The sequence below is a fragment of the Anopheles arabiensis genome, chromosome X, assembly GCF_016920715.1.
Source record: "Anopheles arabiensis isolate DONGOLA chromosome X, AaraD3, whole genome shotgun sequence".
NCBI lineage: Eukaryota > Metazoa > Arthropoda > Insecta > Diptera > Culicidae > Anopheles > Anopheles arabiensis.
Window position 1 is genome coordinate 274,854 of NC_053519.1, and position 16,502 is coordinate 291,355.

Below are 16,502 nucleotides of genomic sequence, written 5' to 3' on the forward strand. Positions count from 1 at the left end.
TTGTGCAGAGCATCCAAAAATCAAGCCAAATTTTAACACGCTTGGGTAAACTAAAGGACAGTTCGACAGCAATGTAGCAATCATTGAATAGTTTAGTCATACTATGCAACGGATCGTTAGCACAGTATAGACGAGAGCGGTGGTCAATGGCTAAAATGTGTCGGGGTCTTAAACTCTGTTCCGTACAAATTTTACGAGGACAACAACAACAAGGAGCATCGATGAGTCCAGTCAACAATTTAAACACCAATAACCCCTGGGCCACTTTCCAACGATTCTCCATAGTATCAAGCCCTAACAGTAAACAGCGCGACCTGTACGATGGATGCTCAGATCGATGTCTCCATGGCAGCCTACTAATGGCAACTCTAGTACATTTTTTTTAAATAATTTTTCTATCCTATCTATTTTAGTAATGTGAATCGGGGTCCAAGCAACAGACGCATACTCAATGATCGGACGGACAAAACAACAATACAACGCTTTTAGACATATAAGGATCATGAAACATACGGCTAGATCTAAGTATAAAGCCTAAGATCCTATTTGCTTTGCTTTGGTTGCTTTGGTAATAATAGCGTCAAAATGTTGATCTAGGCTTAGATTAGAGTCCAATAGAATATCTTAATCTTATCAGAATGAGGAAGTGTGACGACTATAAGTTTGTAATTGTATTTTAAAGAGTGCTTACTGCGAGAGAAGGATATAACAGTACTGCTGTTGGCAGATAACATATTCGCAAAACACCAAGATTGGAACAGGGAGACAGAGTACTGCAGTTTTTAAACAGTCACTACTATTTCTGATCGCAGAGTACATTTTTAAATCGTCAGCATATAATAACGTTGAACCTTTCCCGGTACTGCCAAAGCTACGTAGTTGAACAAGATATTAAACAGTCACGGACCTAGTACGCTTCCTTGAGGGACATCTGCAACATTGGAATAATCTTGCAAGATGCTATCTCCTATCTTGACGATCAAGGTACGATGGCAGAGAAAAGAGATGATCCATTGGACTAAATCCAAGTCAAGTTGAGTAGCTGCCGTGCAAAGATGATTAACTCTAGTAGCTGCTGTGACAAAGATGATCTATCGCCTTTTTTGAAAACAGGAAAACCCCAAGCTTTCCTCTTTCATAGTGCAGGAAAATACCCCGAACAAAGTGACTTGTTGTACAAAGAAGTTAGAGTTTGAGCCAGGGATCTTGATGCACTTAGCTACAATAATTACCGGGTATGCTGTCCGGACAACACGCCGTAGACAGCTTCAGTCCCGAGGCAGCTAGAAGAACATCTTCAAGTAGGACGGCAGAGAATCGACGACGCAGTCTGCCGAAATTGCGCGTATTTTAATTTTTCCCGCTAAACTGCTGACCAGTGACCGGTCGGTGACACTGCCGCTGCGACACTGTCTACTATGTGCTGCCCAGATTGGTAAGAGATCTTCGACAGTTTCTGCAAAAACTCGCATCGAATGCAACATTTTTTGTATTTTTTCCATCTCTTGCTTTTTTTAGGTCGTCAACACGGAACGCACCCCGGGGAAGCTGTCGCTGTTCCGCGTCTGCCGGAAGTAATCAGTTTTTGGGGCGTAAGTATAGTTGAGCAGGGCCACGATCAACGTCTTGCGCTGAATTGAGCGTGTCGCAACGCGTAAAGCGCGGCAACGGCCACGCATTGACCATTCGCTGCGCATTCGTGTTTTGCGTGTCCACCAAAGGTGTGTGTTTGGGGATCGGATTTTTCCGTTTCTCGCAAGCAGCAGCCGGTGTCTTTCTTCCACTCTCACACACACACACACACACACACACACACACTCGTCGTGTTTGGGATGAATGGGTGGAATGAGGAAGCGAAAATAAATACTGCTCGATCATGTTCTTCCGGCGCGCGGCCGCAAAAGAAGAACCGAAGTGCGCTCATGCGTGCCGTGGTCTTGAAAAATGCGGCTTTGCGGCAGTACACAGCGGTGACAACTCAGCGCGGGCCGGAGATCCATGAATGTTACTCCCTAGCCTCCCCCTCTTTTTTTGGAGTCGTTTTGGAGTAGAACAGTGATGTCAAACTCGCTTTGTGCCGCGCTCCAGAATGTAGTAATAATAAGCTTGCGCTGATTTCATATTCCAGTTTTGAATCTTTATTAAAATCTAACCTTTTATTACGAAAAACTTAAAAAAAATAGGCAGAAAGGATGAGTAGGTTGTGGAGGTTTCTTTTAGTGTCATAAAGATTTTAATCAAGTATTGACTTAAAGGGCATATGAATGATTTTCCACTATTTTGGAAGCATTTTCAATTAATAAAAAAATTAGTGGTTGTTAATTTGTCCTTAGTCATTGCTTTCCATCGGTGAAAATAAAGACAAATCCTTGGACCTAGAATCATACCTACATATGTTGATAGGCTTCAACGAATCGATTCATGACAAATAATATCTCATACATCGTTGATTATGTTAAAATAAGGAACAGGGAAATAACAACTTTTCTACTTCAACTTCATGCAATGGGAATTAGACTCTATAGCACCCTTGTTGCACAAAACCAATAGAAATTTCCAAGGAGCTTGTCCAAAAAGGGTGCCATAGAGTCCAATTTCCAACGTTATGAAGTTCACTTCTAATAGGAAAGAGCCAAGGAAGTGTCCCGCAACTATGAAAACCACTGGAAAACCCTGTATAGCTTCAGTGGTAGTCGTCCTAAATCGAAAATTTTATAACTATTATACATTCCTCCACATAAAAACACACATAAAAACATAAAACTTTAAGCCTTCATGAACAGTTTTTTAAACCCCTTGGTTGAGCGAGAGTGAGCCATTATGTAGTTTTCCAAACTGTCCAAAATGGGTGAAAATATGAAGAGTCTATCTTTAGCCTCCCGCCACTTACACTAAAAAACACACGCTACATGTCCTCTTTGCGGTTGCCTTACCAAAGAAGCCACTATGAGTGAATTACTTGAACTAATAAGACTCAATGTCCAAAGCGAAACAACATTAGCACAACCATTTTTTATGATCTACAATCTATTCCTGCTTCATGCCGAAATAACTGCCGAACTTCTTCGTGGGCCGAATTAAAAGCCTTCGCGGGCCGTATGTTTGACATGTCTGGAGTAGAATCTCGAACACAGAACGGGACACGAAAGTTGAACTTTGCGATTTTTGGAGCCGGGCTGCCGGGCGTTAGCATAAAGGGGGAAGACGCTTTTTGTCGCCGAACGAAAGAGTGGGGTGGTGGAACGAATAGTCAATGGATGGCGTTGCGAAGATTGCCACTTCCCTGGCCCTGGCCCTGGTGAACCAGCAGCGGGACGCCCGGGGGCCGAAGGTTCTATTTAAGCCTACCAGCCGACGCTCGCCACGGTCAGTGTGCTCCCGAGTGTCTTCCCGCGTGGTGTGGTGTGCAGTTGTTCGTGAACCAAAAAAAGAAAAAAAGAATGTTGCTCAACAATCGGTGCAAGTGTCCGTGCTCGGTGGCCCTGCTGGTCTTGGGTTTGGTGTGCAGGCTGGCAATCGCACACGCCTACCCGTACGCGGACGATTTCCCGTACCAGGTGCACGGTCGACCCGTCGCCACCGTGTCGGGCGGCTCTAGTTCGGCCGGCGTGAAGAAGCTCGTCGCCGGCAGCTCGCAGGATGCGCGCGGCGAAGGTGGCAGCGATGCGCGCGACCACCGGAAGGAGCACGCGTTCGACGAGGCGGGCAGCATCGGGTCGGCCTCGGACGCGGTCCGCTACCATCAACTCGACAATCAACTGGACGGGCACCGGGTGGTGGACGCTAGTAAGGGCAGCACGGTCGACAAGGTGAAGCATCTGGCGGGCGAAAACTTCGAGGCGGACAAGTCACACAACCGAAAGCACATCAAGTCCGGCTTCAGCAACTCGTACCACAAGGACGAGAGCGGCAGCAAGAGCTCGTACTACGAGGACTCGGACGACCACGGCGGCAAGCAGGTGTACGACAACCGGCACAACCTGCGCAACGACTACGCGGACAAGCTGTACAGCCAGGACCGGCGCAACGACTACCTGCGCGACCATTACGATGATCGGGCGTCGGGCAGCGAGCTGCTCGGTGGGCACCACTACCGGCGGGTTGGGGCGCTCGACCGTGGTAAGTGGGTTGCTTGAACAGGCTAGCCTGTGGGACATGGGAAGGAATTTGATTTCGCAAAGGAGCATGAGTTTTAATGATTGATTCTAGAATATTTCTGAATTATTTTCGTTGGTTGTTGGAGTTGATTACCCTGCAGTCGCAAAGTTAATACTCCCTAATGTCCTTGTTGTGTCCATTTTTCCCATCACTAGTCAGGATGACAAGGTAGAATAAAGTTTTCTGGAATCGATTCCGGAAAGTGGGTCCGGAATCAGCTCTGGAATCGGATCCGGAATCGGCTCCGGAGTTGGCATCGGAATCGACTCCGGAATCGGAATCGATCTCCAAGCAGATTCTGATTTCGGAGCCAATTCCGATTCTGGAGCAGATTCTGATTCCGGAGCCGATTCCGATTCTGGAATCAATTCCGGAGCCATCTCCAAAATCGGAACGATTCCAGCATCGGAATCGGGTAGGTCCGATTCCGACCTTCCACCAGTAATCCCAACACCTATTAAGAATAATATCAAAACGTTCTCTTTCCCTACAAAAACAAACCAATCCTCCAGGCAACGCATACGGACATCGAGACGGCTATGCTCACAACGACCACAGCGATCAGCACTACGGCACGCAGTCGTACGATGGGTACGATCACTATCAGCCGGCCGCCAACTATCACTACGACGATCTGTACCGGCGCCGCTCGTACTACGATCCACGGCCCGCCTTCGCGACCGCTCCCCTAGCACCCGCCCCCATTACGATCTACGAGGATCCCCGCGACTACGCCCCGTACCCGGCGGCGCTGGCCTCGTCCTATCCAGCGCGCGAAATCAGGGACGGCTCGGCCGTGCTGAGCCGGGACGAGAGCAGCTACCACCATCACCATCACCGCCTGCACCAGGACCCGGCCGCGGCCGGTGGTGGTTCGTTCGGGCAGCGGCGCCGACTCATCTACCGGCCGAGTCCGGTGGCCGCCGCCGCACCGTTGCTGAACGGCGGTTACGGCCGCTACTGAATAACTTCGCCCAGTGGGCAATCCCATTTTTTTAGGTTTAGGCAAGCGTCGAGCGACTTTGTGAGAATGGGAAAATAAGATTTCCAACCATTTCCAACGTGTGTCGCGACGGTAAAGTATTGATTTTAGCTGTGTAATATTTCGCCTGTAGGACGAATTCGATTCGATTACCAGGACGCTGGCCATAGTTGGCGTTCTGACACGAAATAAAACAATAAAAAGAAGCTTTGACGATATATCGCTGAAGCTTCAATGAAACTATCTATCGAATCGTTTTCATTGACCGGGTTGAACGATACAGAATTGTGAAATTCTTCACAATTGTTACAGAGTTGTTTTAGTATTCACAATTGAAGTGCTTTTATCACAACTGAATGTACAATTTCTGGAATAAACATTATTCGCAACTAAATACATATCTCAAATCCAATAGTTGTGTGCAGTTTTGCTAAATCTTCACATGCAACTTTCTCGTAGCAAATTAGCAAGTGTGATCTGTGTGTCTCAACCTGAGTTTACAAAAAAGTATTCTCGTGTGACGGAACCAGTGGCGGATCTAACGGTAGGCGGACTAGGCGGTCGCCGGGGGCCCCGTAGATAGCTAGTCTATAGTATGCCGTATGGACAGAGTACTAGCGACAAGGGCCCACGGAAGGATGAACGTTGGGGCCCCGAGGCGGATTTTTCTTGCTCACCTTTCCCCACCGAGCCCTAGTATCATGACACCACGGTGCTAACGTTACACGAGATTTTGCTGCTGCATCTTAGTAGACTATTTTCGCCTATACTAGACGGCGGCCGTATGATCTCGACGAGTTACGCGAAACGCTGATCAAATGAAGGACATGTTTTGTAACCTTCAAAAATGGGTAGAATAGGTTATGCAAATGATTAAGATATGATTTTCGCCATCATGCTCAATTCCTTTAAGTCTACTATGTCCACAGAAAATAGACATGTGGTTATAGTGGTTATAGTCGTGGCATGAGTAAAAATAGTTCATACGGGGAATTCTGTTGAGGATATGTTTAAAAATGCAAAGGAAATAATTGCATGTTGATCATTTACGAAACGAAGGTCAAAATTTGCATACTTAGTTGATTGAAAAATCGACGTCAAATCAAACACACCATTGGTTGACTATAATCGTTCAGAAAGCTACTTTCAATAAGTTTCATCAAACATCATCATACCAAGCTGACTACTACATTGCGCTAAAAGGCATACCTAACGACAGTAATCGTTGCTATTGATATTCGTTCTGTTCCGTTCAATAGGCCAAAGGCATTGAATTTTAGAAAATAAATTATAATTATAAGGTATGAGAATATAACAAGCCTGATTGTGTATGTGCGTGTTTTTTTGTTTCTCAACTCGACGGCAAAAGTCACCAATCAGTAGTTCAACGAACGCCCAAACACAAAAATCATATCTAGGTGTAACTAATTTATTTTTCATGTTCAATTAGTGCACCTTGCTCGGGGCACGTGCACATGAGAAGCACAAATGCGTAGCGCAAAAACCACAAACAAACATAATAATGATTCGAATGAGAAATGGAAAGCATCAAAATAAAAAAAACCTTGTCTTTTGCACAACAAGCGCGCGCGTTTGTGTTTTTAAGAAACAAATGATAAGTTATGCGCACTTCTAAAAGTTTGCGTGTGCTTTTGAGTTGTTCTCTCTTTTGACCTGCTTGCTTGATTGCTTGATGGATGATTGGTTGGGATGGGTTGGTAGACAGAAGCAAAAAAAGCGCGGACAATCTTTGCCTTCGCACGTTAGGCGGTGGATAGTAGCCGACGGCGCAGCTCCTCGATGAACGTGTCCAGGGCGACCTCTTCCTCCTTGCGGGTGGCAATCTCGCGCAGCTTGACGACACCGCGCGACAGCTCGCCATCGCCGAGTATGACCGCGTACGGGATCTGGTACTCCTCGCAGTGCTGCAGCTGGGCCAGCAGCTTCGGGTTGAGCTTGTACGAGTGTTCCGCCTGTGTTGGAAGAGGAGGAAACGTGTGCCCCATTAGTTTCGGTGCCATTTTCTTTTCTTTATTTGCGCCGTCCAAGAATGAATTTGTTGTAGAAAGCAACGTGAGGGCAACATGTTATAGTAAGCAACATTTACCGATAAAGGTTTCGAAGTGCGTTTCGATAAGTTAGGATACCGAGTCCTGAAAGGAAAGCAAGTATTGCTGACAGGTGAACGTAAAGGTGGACTGTATCACCTAAAACAGACTGAACAAATCATGTTGGTGGATAAAGATCATGAAGCTTCTTGTATACACCTGTGTCATAGTCGATTTGAACATCGTGAAACGAATGCCAAAATGAAAATTGCGCGGCTGAATTTGGGAAGCGGCTTGTACATCAACCAATGCCACGTAATGTTCTTGTTACTATGTACTATGAAAAGTATCGCACCTGTTCCCAATTCAGAGAAGAAACTTCTGTGGTGGGTTCTTCTGAACAAAATGAAGAACCCAGGAATTTTAAACAAGTTCTCGTCTGTGAAGCACGCAATAAATGGGTATAGGAAATGATAAAATCGCATGAACTGAAACGGAACTTTGGATGTGGTGTTACCTTCAAGAAGAAATGTTACTGCCATACTAACGAAGTCACTGGCAAAGCAAAAAAACCGAAATGCTAGAACTTCATGGCACAAGTTGAGGAAGAGTGTTAAGAAAGAAACATGTGTGCAATGAAGATGATGAAGTCGCTGATGTATGCACTAGTAATGGGTAAAGTTGATTCCGAAATTATCGGAGTTGGATCGGAGTCGACTCCAGATGTTTGCTGACTCCGACAGGTAGGCATCCGCCCTGCATTATCCGGAGTCGTCCGGATTCGCCCGTAATCGTCCGGAGTTGATCAGAGTTGTTGGGAGTTGGAGTCATCCGAAGTCGTCCGGAGTTGTTGGAAGTCGTTCGAGTCATCCGGAGTCGTCCGGAGTCGTTGGAAGTCGTTCGAGTCATCCGGAGTTGTCGGTAGTCGTTGGGAGTCGGAGTTATCTCGAGTCGTCCAAATTCGTTCGGAGTCTTTGGAGTCGTTCGGAGTTGCTCGGAGTCGCCCAGAGTCGTGCGGAGTCATTGGTAGTCAGAGTCGTTCGGACTTCGGAAGACTCAGACTGCAACCGACTCCAAAGACTCCAAACGACTCCGGACGACTCGGGATGACTCTGACTTCGGGTGGAACTAGTGGTTCCCATTTTGTCGGAGTCGTAATCAGACTAACAATAGCCGGAGTCGGATCGGAGTCGTGAGTGCACTCCAAAGAGCACATCACTAGTATGCACATTATAATAGTCGTTGGTAAATGTTCATTATAGTTAGTCCTGTTTCAAATACACTAGGGTCTAGAAAATCCAGTTCAAATAACCAGAAAATAAATTACTGTGTTATAAACTCCGCTCCACAGAATGGACCTACCTTGAGGCCGGCCGTCCACAGCTTGTTGAGTATTTCGAGCCGCTTCAGGTGCAGACCCTTGTGAGCGGACGCGACGTACACCTCCGTCTCGTTGGTGCGTGTTTTGCCGCCGGCCCGCGCCTCCAGGATGGAAAACAGCCGCTCCACCCCGATCGACACGCCGACACACGGCACCTGCTTGCGCTTTGGGTTGAACATGCCGACCAGATTGTCGTACCGGCCGCCGCCCGCCACCGACCCGACCGTGATCTCCTCGTCCGCGCTGCCGCCGCCTCCTGCGCCGCCGCCGCCGACGAGCAGGACCGCCTCGTATATCACGCCGGTATAGTAGTCCAGCCCGCGGGCCAGGCTCAGATCGAACGACACTCGGTCCGCCACCTGGAATATCTCGCAGTACTGCAGCAGCAGCCGCATGTCCTCCAGCCCCTCCATCGCCACCTTGATGCCGCGCAGCGTCTCGTCCGCCGCCAGCCGCTCGATCAGCTCGGTGCCGCCGTGCAGCGTCACGAACTGCCCGATCCGCCCGACCGCCTCCTCCGACAGCCCCTTCTCCTCCACCATCTCGCGCCGCACCTCCTCCCAGGGCGTCTTGTCCAGCTTGTCGACCGAGGAGCAGGCGGTGCGGAACTTGTCTGCCGGCACGCCGCACGCCTCGAAGATGCCGTCGAGCAGCTTGCGGTGGTTCAGCTTCACCACGAAGTCGCCCACCCCAACCTCGGCGAGGATTTCGCACACCACCTTCACGCACTCCGCGTCCGGCAGCATCGGGTCGTACGTGCCGGCAATGTCGAAGTCGCACTGGTAGAACTCCCGGTACCGGCCGCGCGTTATCTGCGGATTGTCTCGCCGGTACACCTTCGCGATGTGGTACCGCTTGATGTTGAACACGTTGCCCATGCCGACGTAGCGCGCGAACGGCACGGTCAAGTCGTACCGGAGCGCCAGTATCTCGCCGCCCTGGTCCTTCAGGTCGTAGATCAGCTTCGAGTCCTCGCCGTACTTGCCGGTCAGCACCTCCTTCAGCTCGAACACGGGCGTGTCGATCGTTTCCGCGCCGTGCCGGCGGAACACGCGCACCACCTGGTCGAGCACGCGCTGCCGCAGCGCCATCGCTTCCGGGCCGTAGTCGCGCGTGCCCTTCGGCGTTTTCAGCGACAGGTTGCGGTTGCCGGGCTCACTGGTCGCCGCTGGTTTGCCCGGCGCTGGTGCTGCTGCTGCCGCCGCTGTCTCGCCGCTGCCATCATCGTCAACGGTGAGCTGCTTGAGCTGTTCCTTCAGCGCCAGCAGCTTCTGGACCTCCTCGTTGATCTGCGTATGATGCGGAAAAAAACAGACGAAATAGGAATTAGTTTCCAATTCATAGCAAAGCAATAAAAATCCCTTCAATCCCTTCAATCGATTCGGGGGTTTTCCTCCTATTTTTCTATCGCCTGACCTGAGCGAGCCGTTGCCGGACGTCCTCCTCGCCCGCCCGTATCGCCTGCATCGTGCTGGCCACCATCGCACCCCGACTGGCGGAGGAAAACCGGCGCAGCGAGCAGCCGGCTCCGAGCAGCAATTGTCTCGCCAGCATTGTGCAATGCCCTTCCCGCCCCACTCCCAAGAGCCCTTTTCTTTGTAACGCGGGCGCGGGAGTGCACTTTCGAGCCACACTTTTCAGCTGATTTTCCTTTCACTTTCGTGTCGTCACTCGCGTTCGTGCTGCTGCTGACGCAATTGTACTCTCTTTCTCTCGCGCTCGCACCTAGCGTGAATGGTAAGATGGAATGGAATTGAGTTTTTGTTGGCCTTCTTTCCAACAATTGGAACTGCTTTCCCCATTTGTGAGTTGCTTGTGGTGGGTGGGTGGTTTATTGGGCGAGCGGGGATGGTAGTAGTGGCTTGATTGCAGACCGCATAATTTGCTGCGGATTTCCGCGGTGAAACTCGATCGCGTTGCGGCATTGTTCGATTTTTGCACTCTCAGCAGCAACAAAAAAAATACAAGAAGCAATTGGAAAAAGTTGGAAGTGGAAAAAGAAACTGTACACAAATTGGCCCCCAGAAAAGTACTAAAGTTTGGGGTTAAAAAGTACCAAATTGTCGCTCACGCCCCCCACGTGCTTAATGCCTTCTTAGCGTCGCCTGTGGACCCTTGGGGTTTCCGGCTGGTCGCAATTTACCTTCGGCTTATCCTTCGTGGCGGCCGACTTCAGCTTCCGCACCACGTCTCCCTGGGCGGTGATGGCAGCCTCGAGCGTATCCTTTGCCGTCATCGCTGCTACACTTTCTGCTTGTCTTCCACGCGCGTGGCCACACGGGGGAAACCAAAACTACCGAAATGTGGCACCGATGGGAAATGGGAAAGAAGTGGGACCCTGGGGCAAGGGCAAGGGACCGCGCAACACGACCCGGCACCGGACTCTGTGTGAGTGAGTGTGTGTGTGTGCGCGTGTGGAAGGAAAGCGCGTTGTGTGCGGACGTACTACCGCTGCTGCTGACGCTGATGGCTGTACTGCACTCGCAGAATTGTCCCTTCCGCCTTTCTACCAACCCGCTTCCCCTCTCGCCTGATCAGACCACCTCGTGCACACCCCTGCCACAAAACGGGGGAAAGCGTATTTACACGTTGCAGACCTACACGAGCGGTACCCTCGATAAGCGGCCAGCAAAACAGACCCGCCGCCCCGCCTGACAGTTGCACGCCGTGCAATTTTTGACGTTTCGCCCTGGCGCAGGCTGTCAGCGTTGGTGTCGTCTGCCGTTAAGCACCCTTCTGCACCCAGCGAGAACGTTTGCGGCGCAATAATTACAAAAATTTAAGGCCCGTGTCTGTGCTCCATCGCATGCGATTTTATCGCACGTGCTGTCAAACGCTTTTTCGTATAATATTGCGATTATTTGGATGATATTAATAATATAACGATTATGAAAAATTAAGTTGAGATTGTTCCTACAAAACACCACACATTTAGTTTGACAGATAAAATCGGATGCGGCGTCTGACGAAATCAAAAAATTTTGATTCCGTCGTACGACGAAATCGCACGTCCGACGTTATCTGTCAAATCTCATATAAAATTTTGACAGGCCTTCCGATAAAATCGCATCCGATGGAGCACAGACACGGGCCTAAGGCCGCAAATACACGACGCGCGTTTCCGCGCCCGCGGAAACGCGTATAAGGCCGTAAATACACGACGCGCGTTTCCGCGCCCGCGGAAACGCGTATAACAATCCAGCCATATAAATGAAATGTCATTCGAACGCGCTACCGCGGAAACGCAGAGATGCTCATGCTGGATATCTCTGCAGAACTGTTATACGCGTTTGAACGCGCCCGCGCAAACGCGCGTCGTGTATTTGCGGCCTAACAATCCAGCCATAGAAATGAAATGTCATTCGAACGCGCTACCGCGGAAACGCAGAGATGCTCAGCTGGATATCTCTGCGGAACTGTTATACGCGTTTGAACGCGCCCGCGGAAACGCGCGTCGTGTATTTGCGGCCTAAGGCCAGTTCCGCAGAGATATCCAGCTGAGCATCTCTGCGTTTCCGCGGTAGCGCGTTCGAATGACATTTTATTTCTATGGCTGGATTGTTATACGCGTTTCCGCGGGCGCGGAAACGCGCGTCGTGTATTTGCGGCCTAAGGCTGGAAATAGACGAACCGAGATCGTCGCGGTACCGCGAAAATCGCGTATGACTTGAGCTGTCAATTCTGTTATAAAATCTGACAGATAGGCGAGATAATCGCGGTTCGTGTATGGAACCATCCGAGGTCTGGTGACGATTGAATGTGCCAAGAAGAAATAATGTTTATCAATTTTCGAATCAAATTGGTTATTTCACATAGTTTATGCAAAATAAAATACAAAACTCTTTTCCCTACACGTTTTTTCAAGCGAATTCACCAAAAAAAGTGAAAACAATCGGTTCGCGCTACCGCGAAAATCTCAGGAATACCGAAGTTGGGTATCTCTGCGAAACAGCAGGCACGATCGGAGGCGCGGAAGATTTGACAGCCCAACTGTTCTACAACTGTTATAAACAAGGCGCGAATTTCGCGGTACCGCGACGATCTCGGTTCGTCTATTTCCAGCCTTACTTTTTCTGGTGGATTTATGTGAAAACGCGAGTCGAGAAACGAATTTTGTATTTTATTTTGCAATCCGCGGCCGCGAAATTCCGGTCCATGTATTTTAGGCCTTAAAATTTGTTGGTTATCAAATCGAACATGTCGAATCCCATACATTTTCAATGTTCAATGTCGCGTTCGATTGGTGCCAGAGCGCCGTCAATCGATGAAGCTGCAAATATTGCGCAAATGTTCAACACACATCCGGGCGAATCTTTGCGCGTGGTGTAGAGGGCACTTCACGTCTGTCAAACGGATTCAAATTCCATTGTAACAACATCCAAAACAAATGTAACATTTTATAACGCAAAATAGTACTACCAGTTTCTAGAAATAAAGGAAACTAACAATTAATGACAAGAATTTTAAATGTCTCATACCTTACGGTTCACGAGAATGTCCCCTCCCTCCTGCCCAGTTCTGTGGAAGTGTGTGGTGGAATTCCGCGAATAGACAACATAAACATTCCATGCTGCTGGATGACATTTTCCAGCGAAACTGGACCCGTTTTTCCCGTCCCACCCACAGCTGTTCGATAGCAAAAGTGGAACAAAAAAATAACAGAAGCAGTTGTTTAGATGACACAAGGGCAGAGCGACAGTGGACACATTTTCCTGAGACGCCATTCCCGTGCTCAATCCAGTTGTTTTGCTCACTTTTTTTCTCCCCTCAATCGCCCATCTAAAACACGGAGTGTGTGCGTCGGTGAGTCATCACCACCACCCAGCACCGGATACAATCAACCGCCGCCAGTGCAAGCTGCAATCAATCCGAAATGTAATCGCTGTACAATCAGCAACAATTGCGAGCTTTTCGCGTCTGCACGCCGACGATGTGAGTGAGCTTGCAAGTGCGAGCACAACCAAAAGTAGCAAAAACAACCAGTGTGCGTGTGAGTGAGTGTGTGTGTGTGTGTGTGTGTGTGTGCCAAGACAAAGAGGGGCAAGGAGATGGGCAGCCAGGCGTCCAGCATTTCGCAGCGCATTTTGCCGGCCGATGCGGTCGACTCGCTGCAGTTCGAGATCAAAAAGCAGGTCCACATCTTCTCCGAGATCAACAACCTCGGGTACGAAGACTTCCAGAAGTGTCTGGCCGATCTGAACCGACTGTAGGTATCCCCCTTGTCCGTCTCTCTCTTCGCCTCGATGACTCATCGTTCGGCTCAATCCGCTCCTTTTTCGCTTTCCCTCCCTTCCCCAGCTCACGAAAGTGTCTCGACCCGAACGGGAAGCAGCTGGTGTTTGCGGTGAAGAAGGGCACGGACAACTCCATCCTCTGGAAGCGGACGGTGCGCATCGCCTGCGTCAAGATAGACCCGGAGACGCGCAAGATTGACTGCTTCAAGCTGCTGACGCTGCAGCAGTTCCTGCAGGTGTTCCGCACCTTCCAGACGAACCTCCACGCGATGGTGACGGTCGAGAGCCAGCGGATACACAGTCCGGGCGCGAGCCCGTCCCGGTCGAGCACCGGCAGCTCCGCCACCGGGCCGCCGGACACGCCGCCGTCGGCCAAGGTGGACGGGGCCGGCCCGTCCGCTGCTGCTGCTGGCGCCGCCCGGCCACCGCCGGAGAGTCCCGCGCGCACCGCCACACCCACCACCGTCCCGCTGTCCAGCTCGGCCTCGACCTGCTCATCTTCGGGCGGCGGCACGTTCGTCTTTCCCGACTGCACCACCGCCTCGATCCTGATGGCGCAGGTCGATGCGATCGCGGCCGGCCCAGCGGACGCCACCGACCACGCCGACGAGTGCTGCATCTGTCTCGAGCGCCGGCCGGAGGTGTCGCTGCCGTGCGCGCACAGCTACTGCATGCCGTGCATCGAGCAGTGGAACATCCACCAGAAGACGTGCCCGATCTGCGACGAGGCGCTCGCCAGCACGGACGACACCTGGGTCCTGTCCGAGATGCCGGAAGCGAACGAGGTGAGCGAGGAGATCTGCGCCACGCTGCTGAAGCTGTCGAACGAGCCGGTCGCGGACGATGACGACGACGGCGACCGGAACTGGCTGCGCCGGATGCTGGACTTGTGATTTGGCCTTTGGGAGGGGGGAGGGGGGAGAGAGAGTGTTTGTTGGCCACTGTAGTTTTACTTTTTGTTTTTCAACTCTAAATTCAAATGTTTTATTAATTCACTATTAAGCGCTGCTCATTTGTTGCTCAGGGATTTTCGAATCTAGAGCAAAGTGATCGGTAATGTGCTTGCTCAATGAATTACGTCAAGCCCTTCCTATTTAATATTTTCGTTTCATCCTTTAGACTGTCCCATATACTTTCGATTTTCTAAAAAGCCTTAAATCACGCTTCTTTCAACATCTTGTTAATCAGTTTTGCAAAGCCATCCTAATGTTATAGCACTATTAACCGCTTTTCCCTCTGTTTACGACTCTTTAAAGCCGGCAACAATCGATATATGTTAGAGTTAGGTTAATATTTTCATGACATTTTTGCTTTGACAATTAACAGCAATTATCCTATTACAGCGAGTTACTCGTAGGGCGCACTAATCAAAATGGTATGAGGACCTTTTCGCATCGCAAACATGTTCGGTCCCTTTTTAGATATTATTATGCTTTACGATGCCAAAATTCAATCAATTGATAATATTGTAATGCATTTAAAATTGCACCAAAGCCACCACGTTTGATATTGTGATGAAAATTATGTTTTTATTTCTTACACAATGGCGGCCACCTAAAGTCGGGAACCGCGTAATTTCACCTATCATCTGACCTTGCGGCACGCTACGTGGTCATTTTGCTCCTGAAATGACTGAAATGACTGAAAAGACTGCCCAGTCTTTCAGTGGAGCGCATACCAAATTTCTTACCTTTGCTATCAGTTATCAGCATACCAATTTTTTAAATCATTTGCTATCAGTTATTACAGGGGTTTTCAGGGGTTCTCATAGTTGTGGGACACTTCCTTGACTCTATCTTATTGGAAGTGAACTTCATAACGTTAGAAATTAGACTCTATGGCACACGTTTTGGACAGGCGCATTGGAAATTCCTATTGGATTTGTCTAACAAGGATGCTATAGAGTCCAATTCCCATTACATTAAGTTCATTTCACGTAAGAAGGAGTCAATAGTGTCCCACAGGTATGAGAACTCCTGGAAAATTCATCGACTATTTTGAGTGGACATCGGCGTATTAAATAACCTAGGCAATCTAGAGAACTGTCCGTCTAGAGAACAGGGTGTCGCAAAGTCAGATAATAGGTGAAAATAAGCAGCTTTGGGTGGCCGCCACTGTAATCCAAATGAACGTTTGGCAAGATACCTTACAAGCACTATGAGTACCAAAATTTACTTTAATAATTGCGGGCCCGATCGTGCGATGCGAGAAAAGGAAGATACTGTTGAATGCGGCATCTCCAGTTGAAAAAAGTATGAAGTGCCAAACAAAGAAGTAGAAGTACAAGAAGCTAGCCATAAAAGGTGTTGTCATTTCCCGCTTAGATTAAAGAGCTTTATTAAAAAGTACCTGCAAACGCTTATTGTTGTTTGCATGAAGTTTAGACGTATTGCCGATACCACATTGCCGAGTCCACGTTGCTCGCTTTGATAATGAAGGGAGGCTTCGTTGCAATTCTGCTTCTATACAGGTTTCGTGGTTTCTTTCTCTTAAATATTTGTTTAAATCAGCGATGTCAAACTTATTTGACCCCGCGGGCCAAAATGCCGCTGAAAATAGTAGCACTTGTCGCAGCCTAGTTTTTGTATTACATCTTATGATACAAACATCAGATCGTTAGCAGTTCTTTTCATTCCATTTCGGAATAACTGTTACGTTACAATAGTTAAAACATTGATGTAAAATAAGATACAAAAAAA

At 49.0% G+C, this 16,502-nt stretch overlaps 3 protein-coding genes across 5 annotated transcripts; 2 read left to right on the forward strand and 1 right to left on the reverse strand.

Annotated features, from left to right (window-relative positions):
* The first annotated feature begins 49 nt into the window (after positions 1-49).
* LOC120905636 lies at positions 50-5,385 on the forward strand. Its single transcript, XM_040316612.1, has 3 exons — positions 50-1,435; positions 1,519-4,119; positions 4,671-5,385. The coding sequence occupies exons 2-3, from the start codon at positions 3,441-3,443 to the stop codon at positions 5,120-5,122; spliced, it is 1,131 nt and encodes a 376-aa protein (XP_040172546.1). The 5' UTR covers positions 50-1,435; positions 1,519-3,440; the 3' UTR covers positions 5,123-5,385.
* A 1,163-nt stretch (positions 5,386-6,548) lies between these two features.
* On the reverse strand, positions 6,549-11,242 carry LOC120905634 (histidine--tRNA ligase, cytoplasmic). 3 transcript variants are annotated; one of them, XM_040316606.1, is made up of 4 exons: positions 10,713-11,242; positions 9,986-10,294; positions 8,551-9,858; positions 6,549-7,113 (listed from the first exon to the last, which is right to left on the reverse strand). In XM_040316606.1, the coding sequence occupies exons 2-4, from the start codon at positions 10,121-10,123 to the stop codon at positions 6,904-6,906; spliced, it is 1,656 nt and encodes a 551-aa protein (XP_040172540.1). In that variant the 5' UTR covers positions 10,124-10,294; positions 10,713-11,242; the 3' UTR covers positions 6,549-6,903. The 3 variants fall into 3 exon arrangements, with proteins under 3 accessions (XP_040172540.1, XP_040172541.1, XP_040172542.1); XM_040316607.1 differs by having other exon boundaries at positions 11,171-11,234; XM_040316608.1 differs by lacking the exon at positions 9,986-10,294 and having other exon boundaries at positions 10,713-11,241.
* A 1,686-nt stretch (positions 11,243-12,928) lies between these two features.
* LOC120906108 (RING finger protein 141-like) lies at positions 12,929-16,502 on the forward strand. Its single transcript, XM_040317558.1, has 2 exons — positions 12,929-13,775; positions 13,868-16,502. The coding sequence occupies exons 1-2, from the start codon at positions 13,618-13,620 to the stop codon at positions 14,694-14,696; spliced, it is 987 nt and encodes a 328-aa protein (XP_040173492.1). The 5' UTR covers positions 12,929-13,617; the 3' UTR covers positions 14,697-16,502.